The following is a 25,633-nucleotide window of genomic DNA, read 5'->3' as shown; positions in this document are numbered from 1 at the left end:
ATGCGGTGTAGGAACATGCTCTTCTCATTTAAGGCATCCCTTTGTGGCTGTGGGGCTGCCACCGGTCGTAGTTTGACAGTTAAATGGAATGCCAACGAGCAGCCTTAATTGTAGGAGTAAAATTGTGTGTGTTGGGGCGGGGGGAGTCAGACGCTCGAAGGTTCAGTTATGTCCCCTAGTTTTATGGCCATGCTCACCGCCGTTCTCTGAAGACAGGGCATTTAAATCGGGCCAGACGCCTGGTCCCAGCCAGGCCTCTGCTGTTAACACTTAAGGGGCCTAGAAGAGGCCCCACTGGTGTCCTGGGAATCCCTGTCCGTGAGTGAGTGTGTGTGTGTGTGTGTGTGTGTGTGTGTGTGTGTGTGCAGGAGAAGACATGTGTTCCTGCAGCTTTGGGTGGACACAGCAGAGCTAGCAACAATTTTTTAGAAATACATTCTCATCAGAGTGACAAGGATTTCGGCTTGACAGTAAGTGAATTGAGAAACAGCATTTGGCAGATCACCTTTTTCCTTTCTGGTGCCTTTTCCGTCCTCATTTATCGTTTTAATTTGCAGAGTTCATGGAACCTTTTCATGAGATCCCTTAGACTCTTTGCTTGCAAATACGTGCCTATGTGTTAAAACTTTGTTCAGTGATAAGGATCCTGGCTTCTCAGTTGTCCCCTCCCAAATCCTTTGATATGTATTATGAAAACCTCATTCACAGTGGAATATGTCAGAAAAACATTTTCATGTGTCGTGTAAAAACGACAAACCCGACCGATAGTCCGGGATTTGATTTTTGCTTTCAGTGGGTGTGGAAAGATAACCACCACGTTTTTATGAAAAATCTTGATAAATAACTTTATCCTTTCTGGCAGACCTAAAAGAAGAAGATGTGAGTCATCATTTGATTTCTCATCCGATAGGTTTGCTGACTTTAATTTCACCAGGAAAGCATGAGGTTTTCAACTCAGCTGTTGGTTTGAACGTGTTGGTGTTACGGTTCAAAGCCGGGGAAAGGTGGTGAGCTCTTCACGGAGCACAAGCATGGCTCATGCTTCGGGAACTCATAATTATATTCCGACATCTGCATAATTTAATTTGGAAAATCATCTGTACCCGTAAATGCTATTGCATTCAGAATAGTAAGGATTTAGCCACATACCCCTCCTCCAGTCAGAAAGTGGTTAACTGGGAGGGGTTATATGGCCCTTGGTATTCGCCAAGATGAGGAACCATCATCTGTCTGCTCTGGTAATAATTCCCATTAGAAATGTTAACCAACATGAACTAATTCCCGTGGAAGCATGATTTTTATTTATTTGTTCATTTTCACACCTCTGTCCTGAAACACGCCTGCGTCCCAGGCCCCTATTCTGTATCTCAGAACCATCAGCTTGGAAAGAAGGAAGATCCACCCCACTGGGTGAGAAAAACCATACAAGTTTCCCCGTGGAACAAATAATAATTGTCCTTGAAGCACACCGTTATCATTTATGAATGCCTAGGGATAAATCTAAACATTCTAAAAGTTCAGTTTGTCGGTAAAATGAAACCACAGCATACGGGGTGAGAGGCAGAAGTGTCTTTTTAGCCTTTGTATATGGCTTTAGAAGTTATTTTGACAGTGGCCATTAAAAGAGTTGCCCCAAAGGTTCCACAAGGTAAATTACTTGCAGGAGGAGCGTGCTTTACCCCAGGGTGAATTTTCACCTCTACAGATGTAATTTAGACTGAGTTAGTTTTGTCAGAAACAGCCCTGTTTAAAAAGAATTAGAAGTACCCCAGGTAAGATGAAATCTCAGTGCTGAGCCACCCTTTTTTTTATATATATATATACCTAAAATCAAGATTTAGAGAGCCAATAAGTTTTTTTAATTACCTTACTCCAAATATCCTACTGCAGATTTTTTTATTGTATTTATTTATTTACCTATTTTATTTCTGATGCCTTATCTGAGAGATGTTAAGAGATAACTGGGTTCGGTGCAGAAGAGACCTCTGGAAAGTTTTGTGGTTTCTTTCTTTTTTTCTTTTACATTAGTTTCCACCTGAAAACATTATTTCCTCTTACCTAGTCATTCTTTGAAGCCCTTTTTCTTAATTCTGGAAATGCTAAGCTTCCAGTGTAGCCCCCTTTCTCTGCATGGACACATGCCTATTTTATCCCAAAAAGGGTGGGTCAAAAACCAAAGAGCAGAGCTGCTTTGCCACGGTCCAGTTTGGGGCCTTCTCGAACTCCGTGTAGTTGGAGCAGGCGAAAGGGCTCTTGCCATGCCCGTCCACACTCGGGTTCATTATTATAAACCAGCGTAACACACCATAGGAGAAGTTTGCCTTGGAGGGATGGTAATTTCGGTCAGCTCGTGTGGAGGGGAATGGTTGTCTCGGTGAAGGAAAACTTTAATTCAGGCTACTAACTTTTTCTTGCATGTGGTTGTACCTGCCTGTCTCCTCTACGGATTACTTGTATGATCCTTCCACACACGCAAACAAACATCACAATTATTTTCCAGCCCTCCACCAGCTTCCAGAAGCATTGTCCCGGTTCTGTGGCCCTCTGAGTGTTTCCTGCATTATGCACCACGAAGGTAAAATTTTGTTCGGACCCCTGGAACATGTCACGATACAGCATGCTGGATTTTAAGGCAGTGATCAGGACGGCATAACTCACTAAGTCTGGTCTTTTCTTTTTAAAAATTTCATTTTGAAAATCTAGGGTTGCGGGTTTCTTTCCCCCCACTTAGTTCTTAAGATCTCGTTCTCCTTAAGTCCTTAAAAGAAATATCTGCAAAATTTTACTGAGAAATGTTCACAATTTCATCATTATCTTGCGGCAGCGGCATCAGACACGAAGTCGCGTTGCTCGTGTAACTGCCCACCTTTGTTAAAATTATTCTAAAGTAGAAATGTCTTTTTTTGTGTGTTAGTTTTTGTTTTTTATTCTCCCTGCCCCCGACTCTGCTGCGTTCAGAAGTTCCTGCACATTCAGTTAACATCCCTCAGTTTTTTGTTATCAGAGGTTTCTGGAGATTGCCTCTGAGGTCTTCCCAAATTTAGGTTATAAAGAAGGGGAAAAAATGTGTCCATGCCATTTATATTTTTGTTGTTACGTTGCTTTTTTTTTTTTTTTTTTAATGAAGAAGTATTTGGTTTGGTTCATAAGGTAACATTTGGATATTTTTCTATTTTTTGTGTTCTCCGTTTTCAGAACTAATAATTTTGAGAAAAAAGGGCACAGCTGTTAAATTATTTTGGCACAGAGTTTATACTTTGATTTATAGAGATCAAAAGAACAAGTATTTTCCCCACCATCTTCTTTGAACTAAGCAACAAGAGAACGAGGCAAGGGTGTCACGCATACTTTCTACTCACAGGTAGACTTGGCCCAACATCTGTGCCCTGGGTTCTACCTCCCCCCTGCCCCTCCTCTGCCAGACCCTCTCCATGCTCTTTCTTCTTTGGCCTCTCTTCTCAACCCCCGGCTTGCAGTGAGAAAGCAGACTCCTCAATTCTCTAGTGTTGTTTTGTATTGCAAATGATGCCTACCTGCTTTGGGAGGCTTCCGGGCCCTTTTTTCAACTGTGCTCATGGTAAAAGGTGTCCCCTCATTGTTGGGAATCCAGATGGTTCCATGAAGCCAATAGAGAGATGCCTGGCTGCCTATCTGGACAGCCCACGCCCATCTCACCCCGTTGCCTCTCGACGTGTGCTCCGCTGGCCCAAGGCAGAAGCCTCTGGTCTGTGGCCTGGCCTCCTGGCCTTGACACACGGGTACAAGATGGGCCTAGGACCATGGCATTTCCTGCACCCAGTGAGGAGAGCATGCCTCCCCCGGCCTCACAGAGCACCTAAAAAAAATTAACCATAACTCTTTAATGTCGTTAAATTCCCAGTCCGTATTCAAATGCCCTAGATTGTCTGGTGAGCCTATTTAACCATTGGTGTGTCCAAATCAGGGTCCAGATAAGGTCCCTCCAGTGTCTCTCTCCATCTATGGGTTTACATTTCTTTCCTTCAAGTTTATTTGTGGGAAAAGCTGGTCTACTCGTTCTGGAGAATGCTCCCCAGTCTGGTTTAGTGATTGCTTCCTCATGGTATTGTTGACATTGTGGTTATTCCTCTGTCCCTATATTTTCTGGACACGGGAGTTGACCGAGGGGCTTGATCCGATCAGATTTGAACGTTTTGCACCAGACCACGCCGTCCATCGTGGTGCATATCTCTGCATCCAGGGACAAACGGCCTGGTCGTTATCTTTTACGTTAGGAGCTGTGAAGTGGTGGTATTCTAATTCTTCATTCATTTATCTACTGGGCACTTCTATAAAGGGAATCTCTGAAACACACTTGTATAGAAAAGAATATATACTTAATTCTTTCCCTCTGTTTCCCAGTTTGGGGAACAATTCCTTGGGTCCCTAGCGTTCCCTAAAGGCAGCCGATGACCCTTTGTTTTGTTTTTAGTATCTTTTGAATTGCTAGATTTTAATATAGTGAATGACTCACGCCAGTTTTTGACGAGCCATAGTCTCTGCTCGGTCGTTCTCGACCGGTCGAGGTGTATGGCTTTCTCCCCCACCTCCCATGAAGACATGTGCTCCCCTAGGGCAGATGCTGGGAGTTCCTCGTCTTTGTATCCCCAGGAGGCTCCCTACAATTACCAGTGCATAGTAGATGCTTTAAAAACAAATAAAAACCACCAGCAACAACAAAAGCAATTTGTGGAATAAATTGGTATCGTTTTGTTGCACTGCTCACGAGGAAGATGGCATGAGACAGACGTCCAGTCTTGTGTCTCTCCCTAGGCGGCCTTCCGTCCAGTGCCACTCGCTGCCTCCCCCAAAAGGCCCTTACTGCTTTTCTCCTCCCTTCTTCCCCGTTGTCCTTTTTGCCCAACTGGCAAATGGGGATACTATTTTCAGAATCCTAGTTGTACCTCTATGGGTTTGTATATGTAAGGAAAACTTAAAAATTGAAAGAAGTCATAGAAAAATGAGAGAACAGGAGGCAGGGAGCAAAAAATCCAATTCTCACAAAAGACATAAGAAGTTACAAAATGTGTCTAAGAGACAGATGTCGAGCGGCCCAAAGAGCAGTTTGGGAGAGACCTCCCCCCCTTGAATGATACGGCGTCCTGAACCACAAAGGTTAGCCCTGCAGCCACGGTGAGAATGGGGTGACGATTTCATTGTGGGAGAAACCAGCTCCTCACCCCCCAAGCTGAGGGTGGTCTGGCTGCCTTAGAAGACGTTGTGTAGGATAGATCCTGACTGGCAGTTTTTGATCTGCGTGGCAGCCTTCCAAGACTCAAACGTATTAATGATTGTCTGTATCAAGACTTACAAATATAACTTGGAAAACCTGAAGCAGCTTTATGCTGAAGGCTGGTGACTTAAAAAGTGATTTGTGATTTAGCGGAGTGGCTCCTTTGATTTTAAGTTAGGGAATTACAATTCTTACCACCGAGAATCTGGCAGAGCCTTAGAATCCCACACTTAAGAGACGACTACAGACTCTAAACTTGACCTCAGTGATTTCTACTCGTTAGCCACTTCTCACATGATTTTTTTACGTGGCCCTCTCCACAGCCAGCAGGACAGTCGGTGTGTAAATTAAGAACTACGTTCTGCCGCTAGTATAAGCTCCTAACTAACAGTCACCATGCTTTCTGTGCAGCCTTCCTTGGGGCATGACCTCAACGTTGCCTCATGGTCACAAAATGGCATCTCAAGTCCAGCCATCATATTTTCGTTCCAAGAAGGAAGAAGGAAGACAAGAAAAGAAGTCTCTCCACTGAGTCAGCTCCCATTTATAAGGAGCTTTCTGTGAAGCTCCACCTAGCAACTTCCACATGCATACCACTGGCCAGTGCTTAGTCACCTGGCCACCCACAGAGACTCAGAAAGGAAAATCCGGTGAAAGGCTATTGGGTGGGCATCTATAATTGGTGAGCACGGCGCCACTGCCTCATTCCTTCATTAATTCTTCTTTCAGCTAGTCCCAGTGGAGGGCCTACGGAGTATCAGGCCCCCTGCTAGCTGCTGGGTGCTAGTTTAGGATTCAGTGGGTTCCTTGCCTCTTTTAGGAATGATTAATTGTGTCTCAACGTTTATGAAGATTTTTATAATATGTATTTTTGGTAGCTCTGTCTGTGTAGAGCCAGGGCCCAGAGGACCCAAGAACTTTGGTGTGGGCTTTGTCGCAACAACACTCCCATCGTACTGATTGGTCTTTTCAGCTCTTAGACAGAGGTTCCAAGGCATGGAGCTGAAGGCTGTATGGTTTCATGGGAAGTAAGGCCTAAGTCAGCTGAAGTCAGTTGTAGATTTTTCTGCCTCCCAGTGGAAGATGCTCACTGTGGGGAGGGGCAGGGAGCACAGGCTCCCCCCTCTGTACCCAGAGGGATTCTTTTTTTTTTATTTTTTTTTTAAGATTTTATTTATTTGTCAGAGAGAGATAGCACAAGCAGGGGGAGCTGCAGGCAGAGGGAGAGGAAGAAGCAAACTCCCTGATGAGCAAGGAGCCCAATGGAGGACACTATCCCAGGGTCCTGGGATCATGACCTGAGCTGAAAGAGGATGCTTAACTGACTGAGCCACTCAGGCGTCCCCAGAGGGATTCTTTTTAACACAGGCAAATCAAATTCCTTTCGTATTTTTTTCCCTAAGGATTACTTAAAACAAAATCCATACTCATTGGCCTTTCCCACAAGATCCTATGCAGAGTGCTCTCTCCCACCTCTCTGACCCACATTTTCTACCACTAACCTTACTAACTCACTCCATCTACACTGACTCCTTTTCTGTTCCTGAGCATTCAGCCTCTTCTGTGCCTCGGGGCCTTTGCACTGGCTATGCCCGCTGCCCTAAAACACTTCCTCCCTCTCCAGTTCCTCACTGGCTCCTTGGCGTCCCTTGGATTCAGTTCAAATGTTACCTCTTCAAAAGTCTTCAACGATGACCTTATCTAAAAGGCACTTACTTATCTCCCTCCCCCTCCGTGCTACCCAGTAAAATTGCTAGGAAAGCTTTCTGTCTGGTTTATTCACCACCTTACTCTGAGCTGGTATTGTTTATTCTTTATTTTCTGTCTCCTCTAGATTGTAAGCCCCTGGAGGGCAGGGACCTCATCGGTCTTGTTCAACACCGTAACCGCCGGAGTTTAGCACAATTCCTGGCTCATTAACGTTCAATAACTACGTATTCTTGTATTATAAATGAAGTTTCTTTACAGGGTGACACTTTAACGTCCTGACCTGCAGAATGTGGATACTAATGCCTGAATGTCAGAGTTACTGTAGGAATTAAATGAAACCATAAATGTTAGTGCCAAATATTGATATTTCAAGACAGAACCTACCTCCAGTATCTGGGTCAGAGACCACCCTGATAGCCCTCGAGTTCCTCCGCTTCCTCATCCATAAAATGGGGACAGTCGTACCTGCCTCCCGGGAGGTGGTGAGGAAGAAACAAGAAAGCACAGGGGCCTGCTTCAGTGCAGTACTTCACATGCGATGAAACATGCAGAAAGCTCACCGGCTGTGTGGCTTTGGGAAAATTACGAATCTTCCATAAATCTCAGTTTCCTGAGAGCAGTGCCATCCTCAGAGCCGCGTAGTGAGGATCGACTGAGAACAGCTATGAAATCTCGCCACCACGCAGAAGAGCAGGTGCGGAAAGAACATCCAGTCTCACCGCTGGACTCCCAAGGGTCCAGGAGAACTTTCTGCGGGGGTGGAAGTGTTCCCTGTCTCCACCGTCCAGTATGGTAGCCACGAAACCACGCGTGTCTGCCGAGCACTTGAAATGTGGCTGATGTGACCAAAGAATTGAACTTCTCATTGTTTTATTTTTATTAATTTAAATTTAAATAGGCGGGCGCCTGGGTGGCTCAGTCAGTGAATGTCTGCCTTCAGCTCGGGTCATGATCCTGGGGTCCTGGGTTCAAGTCCCTCATTGGGCTCCCTGCTCAGCGGGGAGTCTGCTTCTCCTTCTGCCCCTCTACCCCACCACTGCTCTCTCCCTCTCTCTCTCTCTCTCGCTCAAATAATCTTAAAAAATAAAAATAAATAAACTATTAAAAAACAAATTTAAACAGGCACCTGTGGCTAGTGGCTGCCACATTGGACAGGGCAGACCAAGTCAACTGAGCCTACAGAGCTGTCCAGCGGGTCCGCAGTTCAGTTTTGTACCCGAGCCAGTTCACAAACTGCTCCCCTCAAAGCGGCCACGCCACGAGTCTGGAAACCCCCAGAGGTCTTCTATAATTTTTCTCCTTCCTTTTGCATTCTATCCCTGAGACTACCCCCCCTGCAGTTATCCTCAGGGATAAGAGAATATCTGCATGCATTAGAGATGAAATCCGCTTTAAGGTGGACAGTCTTTATTCTCAGGCTCGAGCATTCAAATCCCTCCAGAGGCCTGCACTGTCCAGCCGTGGATGTCTGTGCGTCAACCCCGCTGTGCGCCTGGGCCGGCTGCCGCCAGCTGTTCAAGGGAGCATCTCCCCAGACTGGAGGTAGAGCCGGGGTGTCTGCGGAAGGAAGCAGGACCCTCGAGCCTACCTGAGAACCAGGTCGTAACTCTCCGTCCCCAAGCCTGCAAATCACCGACGCGTCCATCACATACTGGGCGTGTCAGTAATTTCTGGATGAATGAAGGAGCCGATGAGAGCTACAGAAAAGCAAACCAGAATTTTGAATGTTGATTCGTAGCACATCAGAGTGACTAATAACAATTCGGAAATAGGCTGATTAAAATGCGTAAAAAGCAATAATCATGTCTTGATGAGTTCAGAATGTTGTAAACATCTGCTTTATGTTTCTGAAGAATGGAACAAGTATTAGGATTCCAGGGGAAAGGATGTAAGTTTTAAAAGAGTTTTCCATATTGATTTGCATGAGTACTTTTCGTCCTGTAATTAGAATTTTTGGGTTTGATTTCATTTTAGAAGTTTTAATTTGTCTTTAGATAATGGTGCTATAATTTTTACCACATCGTGGAATTCTGATATGGGTAGAAAAACTCAAGGGCCTTAATATTGGAAGTTTTCTGAGGCACTGTAATTAGCTTTTTTTTAGCTCATAAATAATTCCTCTGAGATTTACTTCCATGGATGTTTAATGAGCTTTATTAAGCCTTATTCAAATAAGTTCATATAGAGCCACATGAATATTTCTTATAAAACAGCATTTGTACATTGAATTTATACATAAAGCTGCTTGAAATTCTGTCCCCAAACTAAAAGCCGCAAAAACCGAATAGTCAGGTTCGGCCAGTGGGTCTCAACTGGAGGCGGTTTTGCCCCACGGGCATTTGGCAATGTCTGGGAGATTTGGGGTTTTCACAACTGGAGGAGGGAGAGGCGTTTCTGTGGTGTCTGGTGGGTAGAGACTGGGGATGCTACGAGTCATCCTAAAGGCACAGGACAAACACCACAAAGAATTATGTGACTCAAAGTGTCAGTGATCCTGGAGTTGAGGAACCCTGAGTCAGGTGTCAAAGAGATACAGAAAAAGCGAGTTTCAGGTTTAGGCTACGAAATGTGCTTGGGATTGTTTCCTCTGTAGTTTCGTTGTGCTGGGCCTATGGGGGACTCACCCAGAGCTTCCCGGGCCTGTGTCCGGGCGAGAGCCTTTGAAGCAAAATCTTCAGGCAAGGAGGGAGTGTGCTCTAGGACATCTTTCTGGGGTTGAAGCCGGTCCTGTTTTCTGAATACATGAATGTGAATTTACTCTGTGTGGTTCCGGCGTCTTGCTTGCAAGCAGCGAATGGCATCTTGAGGGACAGGATCCAAAGTAAGAATTTTTTTCTCCTTTTAAAACAGTCCTATGTATCAGAACGTAGATTGTGAAGTATTCCAGAGGCTTCGTACGGAGTATGCTGGGAGCTGTAGCGAATACAGATGGCTGGTTCCCGGGTCAGCTGGCGTTGAGAGCCACAGGTGGACCGCACGTTAGGTGTGCCCCAGACAATGGGATGTTCTTGTCGGGACCGTGTGTAATAGAACTTAAACCAGCACTTGCTTTTATCTTTCCAGTCAAAGGATATTACATCATCATGTGCATGGGGATATAGACGTATGTGTTCGTGCATTTAGTAGCTCTGCACAAGTATCTAGGAGTAGAATCTCTATAACCAAAAGGGGAAGTAATTTCTGGCACGGTATTTCTCAAACTTTTCTTCATCAGGAGACTAGATTTTTTTTCCCTAATTGTGCCTCCCCCAGTGGAATTTTAATATGATACCGTATACTGTGTTTCTGTTCATGTATGTGTATCTATGTTTTATCCATAAAAAGAATATATTTTCACCTCCCCCCAAGAACTGGTTTTTACCCCAATGGGATGCTATCACCCTTGACGAGAGTACAGGCATTATTACAGTAAGAGGTTGTTGCGATCACAGGGAGTTCTTTGTAGGATATCGTATGGCTTTACAAAGAGCAAACAGCTTTTCTGATGCATGTTTTCTCTTTTCTGTGTTGTGATCCTTCTGGAAGGGTTCAGGTAACACCGTTACTATCTGCTGCGTACCTCAGTTATGAGCGATCCTGTTCCTTCACCTGAAAATCTCGTCTGCTTGCTCAGTTCAGGCCCGTGGTCATCTGAAAGGAATCACAGATAACCGTCACATCAGGGAGAGTTCAGCCTGTATTTAAGCAAAGTCACTGATTTTTTTAAGACTTCATTTTTTAGGAGACTTCTAGATTCACAGCAAAATTGAAAGTAGAGGTTTCCTGTATACCCCCTGTCCCCACACATGCACAGCCACCCCATTACCCACATCCCCCACCGGAGGGTACATCTGTGACAACTGAGGAACCTACATGGACGCGTCATCATCACCCAAAGTCCATGGTTTACCTTAGAATTCACTCTTGGTGTTGTACGTCCTGTGCGTTTGGACAAATGTAGGACACGTCTCCATCATTATAGTATCATACGGAGTATTTTCACTGCCCTGAAAATCCTCTGTATTCCACTTAACCCCTGACAACCACTGATCTTTTTACCGCCTCCATAGTTTTGCCTCTTGCAGAAGGTCATAGAGCTGCAGTCATACAGTGTGTAGCCTTTTCAGATTGGCTTCTTCCCGTTAGTAATATGTACTTCAGTTTACTCCGTGTGTCTTCATGGCTTGGTGGCTCGTGTCTTTTTACTGGGTAGGATTCCAGTGTCTGGACGGACCACAGTGTATTTATCTGCTCACCCACTGAAGGACGACTTGGTTGCTTCCAAGTTTTGGCAGTCATGAATAAAGCTCCTGCTATTAACATCCGTGGGCAGGTTTTCATGTGGACATGCATTTTCTTCTCCTTTGGGTAAACACCAAGGAACGTGATTGCTGGGTTGTATGGTAAGAGTAGGTTTGGTTTTGTAAGAAACCACCACACTGCCTTCCAGAGTGGCTGCCATTTTGAATTCCCACTAGGAGTGAATGAGAGTCTCTGTTGCCGTCCTCATGAGCATTTGGTGTTGTCAGGTGCTGGACTTTGGCCATTCTAATAGGTGTGCAGAGGACTGGTTTTATCAGTAATATTTGTATTGAGATATAATTTACTGACGATAAAATTCACCCTTATGAAGTCTATAACTGAGTGGTTTCACTATATTCACAGAGTTGTGCAATCACTACTATGTAATTTTTTAACATCTTTACCTTAAAAAGCAACTCTGGTCAAAATTTAAAACATCTGTGCTTCAAAGGACACGATGAAGAAAGTGAAAAGATAATCCAGGGCAGGAGAACACATTTGCAAATCATCATCTGTTAAGGGACTCATACTAAGACTATATAAAGAACTCTTACAACTCAATGCTAAAAGACAAATAACCCCATTAAAAAATGAGCAAAGCATCCAAATAGACATGTCCCCAGGGAAGACCTACAAATAAATGGCCAATGAGCTCATGAAAAGTTGCTGATCGCAATTAGCCATTGAGGAAATGCACATCAAAACCACAGTAAGCTACCGCTTCATTCCCACTAGGCTGGCTGTTTCAAGACAGACAGACAACAATAAGTGCTGGGAAGGACGTGGAGAAATTGGAACCTTCCTACGCTGGTGGTACGGATGCAGACAGTGTGGCCACTTTGAAAAACAGTTAGATTCTCAAGTTAAACGGAATTACTATATAATCCAGCAATTCCACTCCCAGGAAGACCTAGAAATGAATACCTATGCCCACCGTAAACTTGTACACAGGGCTCCTTCTGTAGGTGATGGGAATGTTCTAAGATCGGATCGTGATGTTTGCACAACTCGGAGAATATACTAAAAATCATTGAGTTGGATACGTTCAGTGGGTGAATTATATGATATCTGAATTGTATCTCAATCTAAAGCTATTTTTTAAAAGGTGAAAACAAACAAAAAGGATAATATTCTCCCCTCACTGCCACCCGTTAGCCATCCTTCCTCATTCCTCCCCACTCCACACAGCCTTGGTCACCGCTGGTCTGCGTCTGGCCTCAGGAGATTGACCACTTCTTGACACTTCATGTAGATGGGATCCGACCCCCTGTGACTTTTTGCCCTTGCTTTGTTTCACTGAGCGTGTTTTCAGGGGTCACGCCTGCCGTAGCACATGTCGGTATTTCATTCCTTTTCATGGCTAAATAATATTCCATCGCATGGGTACACCCCATTGTGTTTATCCACTCTTCAGCTGATGGACATTGAGGTGGTTTCCAGTTTTTGACAGTTATAAGTAATGCAGCTATGAACATCCAGTACAAGCTTCCATGTGGGCCTGTGTTTCCATTTCTCTTGGGCACGTACCTAGGGGTGGAATTTCTGGGTCATATGGTAACCCCACGTTTAACCTTTTGAGGAGCTGCCAGACTGTTTCCCATAGTGGCTGCGCCATTTTGCATTCCCACTGGTACTGATTTTTAAGTGAAGACTAGTTATATGTTCCCTAAAGTGAGTGAGTTTCCCAAGTCCTGGGACAGAGTGTCTCCTTCCCTGTCCCCTCACGAGGCCACAGAGTCCCTTAATTGACAGATGGAGGTCCCCCCAGACACACATGCACACCCCAGTTCCAGAATCATGCCGATTCCACCCAGTGGCTCTTCCTGGGGCCTCACTGACGCAGCTCCCATGAGAGCTTTTTCTCCTTAATAAAATCACATTATTCAGACCTTTATCCCCTTTGGACGAATTCATCTTAAAAACATATGGGAAGCTTTGTTCTTAATACCAGAACTTAGCCGACACGTACCTCTGTGTATTCTCTTTCAGCCGTGTGAACTTGAACGTGCAGCTGGGTGTGCACGTGGGGCTGCCAGCCTGGCTGGGCCTCGGCAGCCACGCAGCCCAGGGGGTGGAACCAGGGAGTCGTCCTCAGTGTGATCGGCCACGGCATGTCCTCCGTCCTTGTGGACTTTTAGCCTCGGCCACACATTGGGGGATAACCACGTCCACATTTGGATAATTCTCCATTCAGATCGTTCTCTCTTGCTTATTCCAGGACGGTCCCCGGGTAACTTTCAGGGGCAACTGCTTTGGTCAACTTAGATTTTGGTGACTGTTCACCCTTTCTGTGCTCTTAATAACAAGCAAATGGGTGCCTGGGGGGCTCAGTCGGTTGAGCCTCTGCCTTCGGCTCAGGTCATGATCCTGGGGTCCTGGGATCGAGTTCCAGGTTGGGCTCCCAGCTCAGCGGGAAGTCTGCTTCTCGCTCTGCTCCTCCCCGTCCCGCCCACCCATGCTTTCTCTCTCTCTCCTTAATAAATAAATGAAATGTTGGAAAAAAAATAAATAACATGTGAGATATTTGCGTCCAGCCCATACTCCTTTCTCCCAGAGCGTGGTGATGTTCCCTAGCCCCCTCTCACTCGCAGAGCATCTGTGGGATGTGTTTGCTGTCGGCAGGCCCTGGGGCCAGCTGCTCTTGGGTCGGGGGCACGGGATCCCCATGTGCATCTGGCACAGGGTGGGCACACATTGCTCCGTGAAGTTTACCAAAAGGAGGCCCAGGTCCAGTTTGCAAGTGCAGCCCGGCTCTGCGCACCACTCACGTGCCCGCGTTCTCTCTTGCAGGCTATCGGCTGCACTCTGAACTGTGGCTGTCAGAGTTTCAGACCCGGGAAGATCAACCATCGCCAGTGTGAGCAGTGCAGACACGGATGGGTGGCACATGGTAACCTTATTCTCCCTCCTCCCGCGGCCTCTCGTGTCCCCTCTGCATGACATGGAGTAATTCGGGAGTGGATTTCACGTCTGAGAAGGACCGCCCACACTTGCGTGTCCCCGCTCCTGCTGGCCAACAGGCAGAGAGCTTTATATACCTTCCCTTTTGGAACCTTAACGACTCTGCACGGCGGGTGGGGTCTTAGCCCTGCTCTGGAGACGTCAGAACAGGTGCTTCGGGGCGGCCCTTCTGCAGCGACGGAAGTGTCCCGCGCTGTCTCACGCGGTAGCCGTCAGGGTTGCCGGGTGAAATTCAGAACGCTCAGTGAAATTTGAATTTCAGGGTAACAATAAACGATTACTTTAACCGAAGTATGTCCCGGTGAATATATTCAGGATAAACCAATCCCACTTATTCCCTGTGTATGTGAAATTTATGTTCACATATCACCGGGCGTCCCGTATTTTTATTTGCCGAACCCGACAATCCCACACGTAAGCCCCACGTGGCTGCCGAGTATTTGAAAGGTGACTGGTGGGACCCTCGGAAGAACTGAATTTCTGATTTTATTTCATTTAAGAAGTAAAATTTAATAAGGTAAAAATAATTCCATAAAATTAAAAATTTTATAAATCTACAGGAGCTGTGGGCAACTGAGGACTGTCGCATGGGTCGGTGTAGATTTTGGTGTCTTACCTGGCCAAGCCCAATAGCTGGGACGTGGCAGACGAGAGGACAAACCCAGATCCGTCAGATCCCCAAGCCCAGGCTCTTCACCAGTAGACCCCGTTCTTCCTGACTTTTCAGCCTTTTTTTTTTTTTCCCCCGGCCTTTTGATTATGTGCCTGCCACCTTTGTCTTTACCCCTTTTCCTTGCACCCTCCCTGCATGGGGCTATTTTTCACTCCTTAAGGACAGGGAAGGACAAAAAGAAGTCTCAGGCCAGTCCATTTTATTTCAGAAGTTCCTGTGAATAACGTAGAGCCTGATAGCTATTAGGATTGTGAACCATTTGCATAGTCCCGTGTTTTCTGTCGGAACGCATAACTGAGAGGGGTCCCTAGCCCACCCCTGTGCAGCGCTTCTCTGAGAAGTAAAATCTCTTAAAAGGGTGTTTCTTCTATTTGATTTTTCAGCTCTGAGCAAGCTGAGGGTTCCCCCCGTGTATCCCACAAGCCAGGTGGAGATTGTCCAGTCCAATGTGGTGTTTGATATTAGCAGCCTCATGCTCTACGGGACCCAGGCCATCCCTGTTCGCCTGAAAATCCTATTGGACCGGCTCTTCAGTGTGTTGAAGCAAGAGGAGGTACTCCAGATCTTGCACGCCTTGGACTGGACCCTTCAGGATTATATCCGGGGATATGTGCTGCAGGTATGGGGAGCGTGGCCACGGTTCTCCTGGGTGTCTTCTCCAATCCACGTGTGCATAACGGGTGTAACGCAGGTGCTCCAGCCATTGGCGGGGATCCTTTCGTAGTGGCTTAAGCCCCCACCTGATGTTCTGGGAAGAATCTAGTGCTTTCCTCAAGATACCTGTGAAACATCCAGACATGGGAGCATGGACGTAGTCTCTGATTTGGGTATCACGAAGCCGTTTCTCCCACAGCAGAGCCTTGGCCCTGTGTTACTATCTTCAGGCCACCTACGGACACAAGACACTGTGCCACATTTTACTGAGGGTGTGGGGGTGAGAGAGGAGCGTATGTTCCAGAAGCACATTGCAGACGGCTGTAGTTGAGGCCGCCCCACCACTGGCCTTCCTTCCCAGGCTCCATCACCCTGTGATACGTCTGTGTTCTGGCTCCTGCTTGTTCTCTCTCCCCTCAATTCTCCTTTGACCTCTTCACGTGTTCTCTGCACCCCTCCCTTGTGCCTTTCACCCCCTCTCCCTCTTCGCTATCTTGCAAAGTAGGCTTACCTCCTGCTCGACCTTGTCATGGGGGTAGGCCTTGTGTTTCATATCCACAGGCACAGAACATATTTCCTGGGACGAATTATATCATTTCTCTGACATAGGAAGCGGTGGCAGCTTCTTTTTTCCCCTTGACACTCTACTAGAAAATGTCAAAATTTCAATGAAATGGGGGATGAATATACTTCCAAGACTAACGTACACTTGAATCTTACCCCAGGTAGGCTATGTCATCAACACAAACACTTAGTGTTTTATCAACCTGGACTCTCTTCCAGTAAAATCTCCCAGGGCAGGTAAATTATCCCCATTTTCCAGAGGCTCAGAGTGCTTCTAAATCTTGGCCAACGTCACTCAGGTCGTAAGTGGCAGACCCAGGATTTGAACCCGTTTGTCACTCTGAGGCCCAGGATCATCCCGTGGAGGCGGGTTTGCTCACCTCGGGTGCAGGACCCCCCACAGGCTAGAAGCAACCTCTTATGTAGAGTAGCGTTATGATCTTACATTATGACATCAATCAATATTTAATGATCCTAATAATCTTGCTTTCTAGTGTTAGGATTAAAAATATGGAATCAATTACCTTGAACTTCTGGTGCATCAAAAATTTATGATGTTACATCCCTCATCATCTACAGAACTCTTCCATGCATCGTGAAAAATCTCAGTAGGCCATCAAATACATGTTCTGTGATAAAATATTTATTGTAGTTTTGGGGAAAGTTAGGCCGTGCTAGAGTTTGAAAGAGCTCCGACACGCCAGTGTAATTACAGCTCTGCCTTGCGAACATGGGCAGTGGATCAATACGGTTCATTTGTTTTCTGATGTGAGTTGCTGGGGAAGATTATTAAACTTGCAGCAAATGAATGCTTGAGCTCTGTCTAGGTCTGACCGTTCCCTCTCTCCTTCTGAGATAAAGAAGTGGCTATTGTTCACACGATACCTATTTTCGTTTTAGTGGGGAAAATTATTACACCTCATGCAAGACAACCAATTGGTTTGAAATAAGATGGAAAATAATCACCCAGTTTCTCTTCGGCTGGAGTCCTATCATTTTACGTCTTTCTTTAAGAGCACTGCTTATATTTGCGCAGTGTTCTTTCCGTGCAGGGTTTCTGGTCTAGGAGAGTAGCGTGAGTGCGGGGCTGATATGCACAGAGGCGCCCTGGGGTGCTAGGGAGGCCCCAACCACGTGACCCCGCGTAGAGAAGAGGGTAAGGAGGAGTAAATTGATTGCCCTTGATGGTTCTGGTTTAGGATGCGTCCGGAAAGGTGCTGGATCACTGGAGCATCATGACAGGGGAGGAGGAGTTGGCCACCCTGCAGCAGTTCCTTCGCTTTGGGGAGACCAAGTCCATCGTGGAGCTCATGGCAATCCAAGAGAAAGAGGAGCAGGCCATCATCATCCCGCCGGCCACGGCCAACGTAGACATCAGGGCGTTCATTGAGAGCTGCGGCCACAGGAGCGCCAGCCTCCCCGCCCCTGCGGACAAGGGGACCCCCAGCAGCCTGCACCCCTTCGAGAACCTCATAAACAACATGACCTTCATGCTGCCCTTCCAGTTATTCAACCCTGTGCCCCCCACGCTGATAGGGTCGCTGCCGGAACAGTACGTGCTGGAGCCGGCTCAGGACCAGGGTCAGGAGCCCAAACAGGAAATCCATGGACCCTTCCCCGGCGGGGGGGGCGGCGGCGGCGGCTTCCTAACCTCCCGTTCTGCGTCATTTCAGGTCGAAAAAGAGCCGTGTCTAAACTGCCCGGACGCAGTTCCCAAAAAGGAAGACAGCGCCCATTTAAGTGACTCCGGCTCCTACAACATTGTCACCAAGCTTGAAAGGACACAGTTGTCCCCCGAGGCCAAGGTGAAGCCCGAGAGGCACGGCCTGGGCGCGAAGAAGGGCCGCGTGTTCTGCACGGCGTGCGAGAAGACCTTCTACGACAAGGGCACGCTGAAGATCCACTACAATGCCGTCCACCTGAAGATCAAGCACAAGTGCACCATCGAGGGCTGCAACATGGTCTTCAGCTCGCTGAGGAGCCGGAACCGCCACAGCGCCAACCCCAACCCGCGGCTGCACATGCCCATGAACAGAAACAACAGGGACAGGGACCTCCGGAACAGCCTGCAGCTGGCCGCCTCGGAGAGCTACGAGCGCGCGGGCTTCCCGGCGGCGTCCCCAGACTGCGGGCCTCTGGCCGGCTACGCGGCGTCGGGGGAGGACCCCGGGGGCCAGCCGGCCTTCCCGAGCATCGGGCAGAACGGCGTGCTTTTCCCCAACCTAAAGACGGTCCAGCCGGTCCTGCCTTTCTACCGCAGCCCGGCCACCCCGGCCGAGCTGGCCAACACCCCCGGCGTGCTGCCTTCTCTCCCTCTCTTGTCCTCTTCCATCCCGGAGCAGCTGGTTTCAAACGAGGGCCCGTTTGATGCCCTTCCCAAGAAGAAATCCCGCAAGTCCAGTATGCCCATCAAAATAGAGAAGGAGGCCGTGGGACTAGCTCACGACAAGCGGCTCGCGCTCAGCTCGGATGAAGACGTGCCCCCGCGGGTGGCCAGCGAGGATGAGCCGGAGGCCTGCAGTCCTCGGTCGTCGGGTAGAGCTCCTGAGGAGTGGCACGCACAGTCCGGAGGCCCAGGGGGTCCCCTCCCGGAAGGAGAGAGGGTCTGTCGTCTACAGCCAGGGATGGAGTCGAGCAGAGCCATCAGCAGGACCCCCGAACAGGCCACACAGCACTCGGAGAGGGAGGCTGAGCCGAAGCCAGCCCTGACCACGGCACCGAGGGAGCTGGAGGATGGCGGCCGTGAGCTTCACCTCACGCCTGGGACAGAGCCTTGTGTCCCCTTTCCTGACTACATCAAACTGCAGCAGCGGCTGCTGGCCGGCGGGCTCTTCAGCGCTCTGTCCAGCAGAGGAATGGCTTTTCCCTGCTTCGAAGATGCCAAGGAGCTGGAACCCGTGGGTCAGCACGCATTAGGAAGGCAGAAGGAAGAGACACGCTTCCAGTGTGACGTCTGCAAGAAGACCTTCAAGAACGCTTGCGGTGTGAAAATGCACCACAAGAACATGCACGCCAAAGAAGCGCACGTGTGCGCGGTGGGGGGCTGCAAAGCCGCGTTCCCCTCGCGCAGGAGCAGAGACAGGTAAGACATCCGCTGGCGATCGTTTCCTCTAAAGCCGTGGTTCTGAAACGTCAACAAGCATCCGAATCACGGGGAGGGCTGTTAAAACACATCCTTCTGAGCCTTGCCTGTAGAAGTTCTGCTTCAGCAGGTGTGGGACGAGGCCTGAGGGTTTGCATTTCTGAGTTCCCGGGTGATACTGCTCCTGCTGTGCCGGGGACCACAGTTTGAGAAACGCTGTTCTTTACATCCACACGCCCGGATTTTCAGGTCCACATCTAAACTCATTTGACCATGAAACCTGACCTGAAAGGACATGAGGTTATGGGTAGTCTTTTTTTTTTTTTAACCTCCCTTTGTGTGGATTTTTTCATTATACATTCAGTGCAGAAATACTAACGGATTTATTATAGGGACGTGAACAGACTATTACAGTTTGTGTGTCATTCTGCCTTTCTAAAGTCTGAGAAACTCTGAATTCAGAAACACGTCTGGCACACACGGTTTGGGGTAAGGAATAACAAACTCGTCTACGTGAAGGCGGGGGTTAAACCATCACCATAGACAACAAAACTTGTCTACTTTTCATTTTATGATACGAAGCCCATCGAATGAAACTTTTTCTCGTATGTCTAGTTAACCAGCTGTATTCAAAAGGAAGAGTAACTGCGTGGTTGGGGAATTTTTAATTATTAAGATATCAGAGAAGAAAGGCACTTATTACCAGGTTATTAAGGGTTTGTGATGTTGGTTGAAGGATGGGAAGTCTTTGGGTGCCGGGGGTTCACGAGCCCCACACAGCGTCAAGCTGGTTGCAGAGCGCCCAGACAGAGAGAGAATCTCATCCCTCGGGACACAGCACGGGCCTTTCTGTCTTTCTTGGGCTTTTCTTCATGAACTCGAGTCCCATAACCCCAGCCAGGGAAGGGGGGGAGCACACACTTAACCCAGAGGTGACCCCAGGAGGCTTTAAGGGAAGGATTAGCTGTCCGACGAAATGCAACATGAAGTATATTAAATGGTTTGCAGAATAGTAAAATGTTACATTTGCTCGAAGGAGCTTGCCTTGAAGCAGTTCGGCATCACCGTGACCTTAGTCCAAAGTGTAAGACCTGATTCTTTGGAGGGTGGAGATGTGCAGACCGCCACGCGCATTCCTGGAAAGGGCTTGTACGAACACCCTCGCGTTGCACAGAGAGGAGAGAGCATGGGTGGTGGTAGTTACAGTTCCTGTTTCTGTTGCTGGCATGTTGAACCGGACCACCAGATATCCCTGATTAGCAGAGCCGTCCTTCTCCTTTGTCCTCCAAGAGGAGGGTTTGTTCATGAACAAGCTTTATGTTGAAGAAGAGACGGTCCCATCAATCAGATATCCTTGATATTTATGATACCGTTTAATTAGAAGGCATATTGTATTTAACATACACCTTCATTTTTTATTTATTTTTTCATATATTTAATATTTTCTTATATTCTGAGCTATTCGTAGACACAGGCCTCCTCCCCCACCACCAAAGCATCTTAAATTCTAAATTTAGACTACTAATTCTGGTGGTCTAGAACTTGGAACCTATTTTACCTAGGATCTGATTAAAGTGGCACTGTTTTATTTTATTTTTTAAAAGATTTAAGTGATTTATTTATTTGAGATAGCGCACATACGCGAGTAGGGGGATGAGCAGAGGCAGAGGGAGAAGCAGGCCCCCTGCTAAGCAAAGAGCCTGATACGGGACTCGATCCTAGGACCCTGGGATCATGACCCAAGCTGAAGGCAGGCGCTTAACCGGCTGAGCCACCCAGGTGCCCCAAAATGGCATCATTGTAAAAAGAGCTTTGTGGGCAGGCCTGGGGCCACTACCCCTTCTCTGGGCCAGTGATGAGAACTTGTTGTCAGAACATCTGTCTACCCCTCTTGAAGCCGTTTCCAGCAGCAGTCACTAGGACTCCTCGGGAAGGGACTGGGACTGACTTAACCTAAAAATATTTAAGGGGCACCTTAATGGCTGCTGTAATGGGAAAGAGAGAGGTCACTGTGGGCACATAGTGGGAGCCCCTGACTAGACTCTTCTGAAAAGTTAGGGAGGGCTTCCTGGAGGAAGAGGCATGACTAGACTAGCAGCTCTCAGAGGCACTTTGGTCTCAGAACACTTTTTATAAATTCTTAAAACCTCAGGGCCCTCAAGAACTTTTGTCTGTTTGGGTTTCTAAGAATCGATGTTTACTGCATTAGAAGCCAAAATTGAAAACAAATTAATATTCATTTCATCGCTTAAAATAATAAACCTATTATATGTTAACATACATAACATGAAAAAAAAAACCATACATAACACGTAATGAAAAATAATCCCGTTTTCCAACACAAAACCTCAGTGAGAAGAGTGGCTTTGTTTTACATTTTTGCCAATCTCTGTAATGTCTGGCTTAGCAGAAAACAGCTGGCTTCTCACATCGGCTTCTGGGTTCAACCTGTTCCAATGCCACATGTCACGTAGCCTCTGGAAAACCACGGTAGGCTCGTGAAGGAATGACAGTGAAAAAGACAGATCATGTCTTAGTGTCACGATGATGAGATGAGTTTTGACTTCAGGGCACCCCTGAAAGAGGCTCAGGGACCACCAGGGGTGCCCAGACCACGCTTTGAGAACCACTGGTCTAACAAGGCAGAGACAGGGGAGGGGATGGGGACAGGGATGCCCGGCATTAGCCGCCCTGAAAGCAGGAAGCCTGGCACGCGGCCCGGAGGGTTTTGCAGTTGTGGTCGTCACTGGTTTTAGGAGATGTGGCACCTCGGGAAATGCGCCTCACACTCCGGGGCTTAAGGAGAGGGTCGGAGGATCCCACAGGTTCGCTCCTGGTGTTCCTGGGGGACTCAGGCCCAGAGCTTTGCTTTGTTGCCACAGCGACCTCCCCATGCAAGGTTCCTGTAAACGTGTCTGTCTGACTTTTTTTTCCAACCACTTATGTGCTGGGACCTGCATGTCAATCCAGTGTCTGGTTTTCTGCCGACACATACCTGCCCCTTCCACCCAGAACGCTGACATAATCACAGGGCAGAGCTGCCGTTGATAAGAGTTGTTCGCAGAGTGGGTGATCTGGGAGCACGGTTCTGATTATGTCCAGAAAAAGAATGTGTAAGGGATAGAAGAGCGACGTCGTCAAATAGCAAATTTGATACGTTTCATGAAATGGGATTAAATTTCCACCCACCCCACCCCCACTCTGTCTTTGGAGATTTCGAAGAGAAAACTCAATTCTTGGTTATGGGGGGGGGTGTTTTTCCCCGATGGGGTCCTGGCGGGCAGTCTGATCTGTACGGGTGGTGGGGGAGGTGTTTTCTCTGTTTGGAATCATTTCCTATCACCTGTAAGCTCGGACCCCTGCAGTAAGGGCTATTTTTGCCAGTCCGAAGTCAGCAGGGGATCTCTGAGCAAGGCCGACATTGATTGACAAGTTACATCCAAATGATATTGTGTGGGCAAGAAGCATGTGTCATAATGGATACTCATTATCTGCCCTTCTGGAATAATCGTTGGGTAGAAGATTGATGGTGGGTTCAGTGCTGCATTTGCAAAACTCCTGTCTGGTTTATTGTGAAACGTTGCAAGTATGAACTGAACTTAAATTCTCTCTCTCTCTCTCTCTCTCTCACACACACACACACACACACACACACACACACACACAAGGTCTAGCCAATCAGATTTTCTCACCTGTAGCACTACTGGGGTCATGTGAGTGGGAATGCTGTACACCCTGATACCATATAGGAAATTTTAAATTTTCTAGTAACCACATTAAAAAAGTACAAAAAGATGCAGGTGAAATCAGTCTTAATAATGTATTTTGTTTCATTCCATCTATCCAAAATATTACCATTTCTGTGTATGACACAGCCACGTTTCAGGAGCTCACGGGTCTCGTGGGAGTAGCTATCCTACTGGACAGCGCCGCTCTGGAAGATATTTCTTGGTTTCGTTGCAATAAAGTCCTCTGCTTACTTCCTTATGGGACCAGTTTTCTCTGGGATCCCTGGTTCCAGGGTCCCGGCGGCATTGACCTAACTGAAGTAGGCTAGCCGTTCTCGGTGGATAAGGTACAGGAAGTTACGTGTCCGTCACGTGGTAGAAATTAAGAACTCCATATTCCCATCTTCCAGATGGCCGCTTTCCTGGTTAGTGCTAACTTCTGACAGGCGGTGAGCAGCCCTGGGCCAGTGTCCACAGGACACACATTTCATCCTACTCCCCCTGTGGTCACTTCTTCCACGCCACAGGATTTTTCTGGTATCTTCCTAGTGTCTCCACTCGGAATGATGACTGTTTTTACAACAGCCCAGCCCACTGCTAACCATCTTTTCACTCTTGTAGACACAGTTCAAACTTAAACCTCCACCAAAAAGTGTTGGCCCAGGAAGCACTGGAGAGCCCCGAAGACCATTTCCGTGCGGCCTACCTTCTGAAAGACGTGGCGAAGGAGACCTACCAGGACGTGGCTTTCACGGAGCAAGCCTCCCAGACGTCTGTCATCTTCAAGGGAGCGAGTCGGATGGGCAGCCTGGTTTACCCAATAACCCAAGTCCACAGTGCTGGCCTGGAGAGCTACAACTCCGGTCCGCCAAGCGAGGGCACCATCTTGGATTTGAGTACTACCTCGAGCATGAAGTCGGAGAGCAGCAGCCATTCCTCTTGGGACTCAGACGGGCCCAGCGAGGAGGGCACTGTGCTCATGGACGATAGTGACGGGAACTGCGACGGGCCGAGCCTTGTCCCCGGGGAAGACGAGTACCCCATCTGCGTCCTGATGGAGAAGGCCGACCAGAGCCTCGCCAGCCTGCCTTCTGGGTTGCCCATCACATGTCACCTGTGCCGAAAGACGTACAGTAACAAAGGGACCTTCAGGGCTCACTACAAAACCGTGCACCTTCGCCAGCTCCACAAATGCAAGGTTCCGGGCTGCGACACTATGTTCTCGTCCGTCCGCAGCCGCAACAGACACAGCCAGAATCCCAACCTGCATAAGAGCCTGGCCTCGCCCCCAGGTCATCTACAGTAACGAGATGGTGGGGCGTGTCTGTGAGAAGTGTTTACCCTGATTCAGGAGTAAGGTAGTCCAAAGAAAGGTCTCTGATTTCGTTTAATACCATTCGAGGCAAGCCAGGCAAAAGGTCTTTGAGTTGGCTTTCTCTTCTTGTGCGGCGGGTGAGCAAAAGACAAGCCTTGTAGGAAGTCAACTTTAGGGGGCAGCCCTTCCTATTATTTTTCTTAGCCCAGGGGTTTTTGCAACCCCTGTTAGCAAACACTGGCAGAAACACAGTTTCCCCACATTTGTTCACACATTCCCTGGGAGAGCTCCAGGTCTGCATGCTGACCAGGGGCCCAGGACCTTGGGGCAGCTTGAAGGGAAGCGTCCGCTGAGTGTCCCGGGAAAGCAGACAGCCCCCACGGGCGAGCAGCCAGTCCCCAAGATCACATTTTTTCAGTTCCTGCTTTTAATGAGTCTGAAATCCAGAGTCAGGCTTGGGAAGATGACTTTTTGAGACTATGCCTCCATTTGGAGTGGAGAGTTGCTTTTGTGTTTTCCCCTTCAGAGGTCTCGTGGACCTCCAAGGAGTCCCCAGAGGAAGCAGGTGGATTTCCCACACATAGAAACAGGGATGTTGCAAGGATGTCCGTGTTCGCGGTGTAACATGCGTTCAGGAAGCTGGGGGGAGGAGGGGAGAGATTTCATGCACTTAAACATAGTGGTCTTCAATTTAATTTAAAATAATTTGGGTAATATTTAATTTGTGTTTGTTACGTGAGTCATTGGGGTGAGTGCAGACGGGTCACAGTGTGACCTCTGGGTCTCTGCCCGAGGGCAGAGCGAGGGCCGGCCTGAACTTGAGAGCGGCTGCCCGTTGCCATTCGGTGAACCTCGGAGTCTGGCCATTTCGGTCCCCTGTGGAAGGAGTGCAGGAGCCTCTGTAAATACTCGGCCAGAGCGCTTAGAGAATGTGGTTCTGACCGTCGTCGTGCATTTTCGCAGCGTGTGTATCAGCCCTCAGCCTTTTATAAATGTGTAAGCTTAGGAGGAACTTCCCAATGTATACAGTAGACGAGAAGTAGGAGGGGACTGCCGTACTGTCCATCTTCATAGTTAACTTATTCTGAAATATATTCCACACCATCGCACACATTTGCTGTTGTAAAAAGGGGAGTTTCATCGGTCCTGTGAAAAGAGACCGTCTCTTGAAATGCGGCATTTACGGGACTCGGAAAGCCTGTGGCAGGGAGAGAGATCGACTCCGCGCCAAGACTTCAGGTGATCTGTCTTTTAAACTTACAGTGGATTTAAGTAATGAAAAACATCCTCAAAGAGAATTGGGGGTTATGAGAGAGGTGATTTCTATGGCCCAAGGGTGAAAACAGCCGACAAAACCTGTTACGGATTGTTTCAACGTTTTTTAAAAATAAATGTGACGACACTTGGTCTCTGC

General features: G+C 47.8%; 1 protein-coding gene across 1 annotated transcript; it reads left to right on the top strand.

The window, feature by feature from the left end:
- Positions 1–24,225, top strand: BNC1 (basonuclin 1). The gene is made up of 5 exons (XM_040642623.1): positions 1–78; positions 14,033–14,132; positions 15,260–15,495; positions 17,294–19,176; positions 23,526–24,225. Exons 1-5 carry the CDS (start codon positions 1–3, stop codon positions 24,208–24,210), a joined length of 2,982 nt encoding a protein of 993 aa, XP_040498557.1. The 3' UTR covers positions 24,211–24,225.
- The last annotated feature ends 1,408 nt before the right edge of the window (positions 24,226–25,633 follow it).

This window comes from Ursus maritimus, unplaced genomic scaffold (assembly GCF_017311325.1).
Source record: "Ursus maritimus isolate PB19 unplaced genomic scaffold, ASM1731132v1 scaffold_27, whole genome shotgun sequence".
Taxonomy (NCBI): Eukaryota; Metazoa; Chordata; class Mammalia; order Carnivora; family Ursidae; genus Ursus; species Ursus maritimus.
The sequence above is the reverse complement of the archived record's forward strand: the minus strand, read 5'-3'. Positions and strand labels throughout refer to the sequence as shown.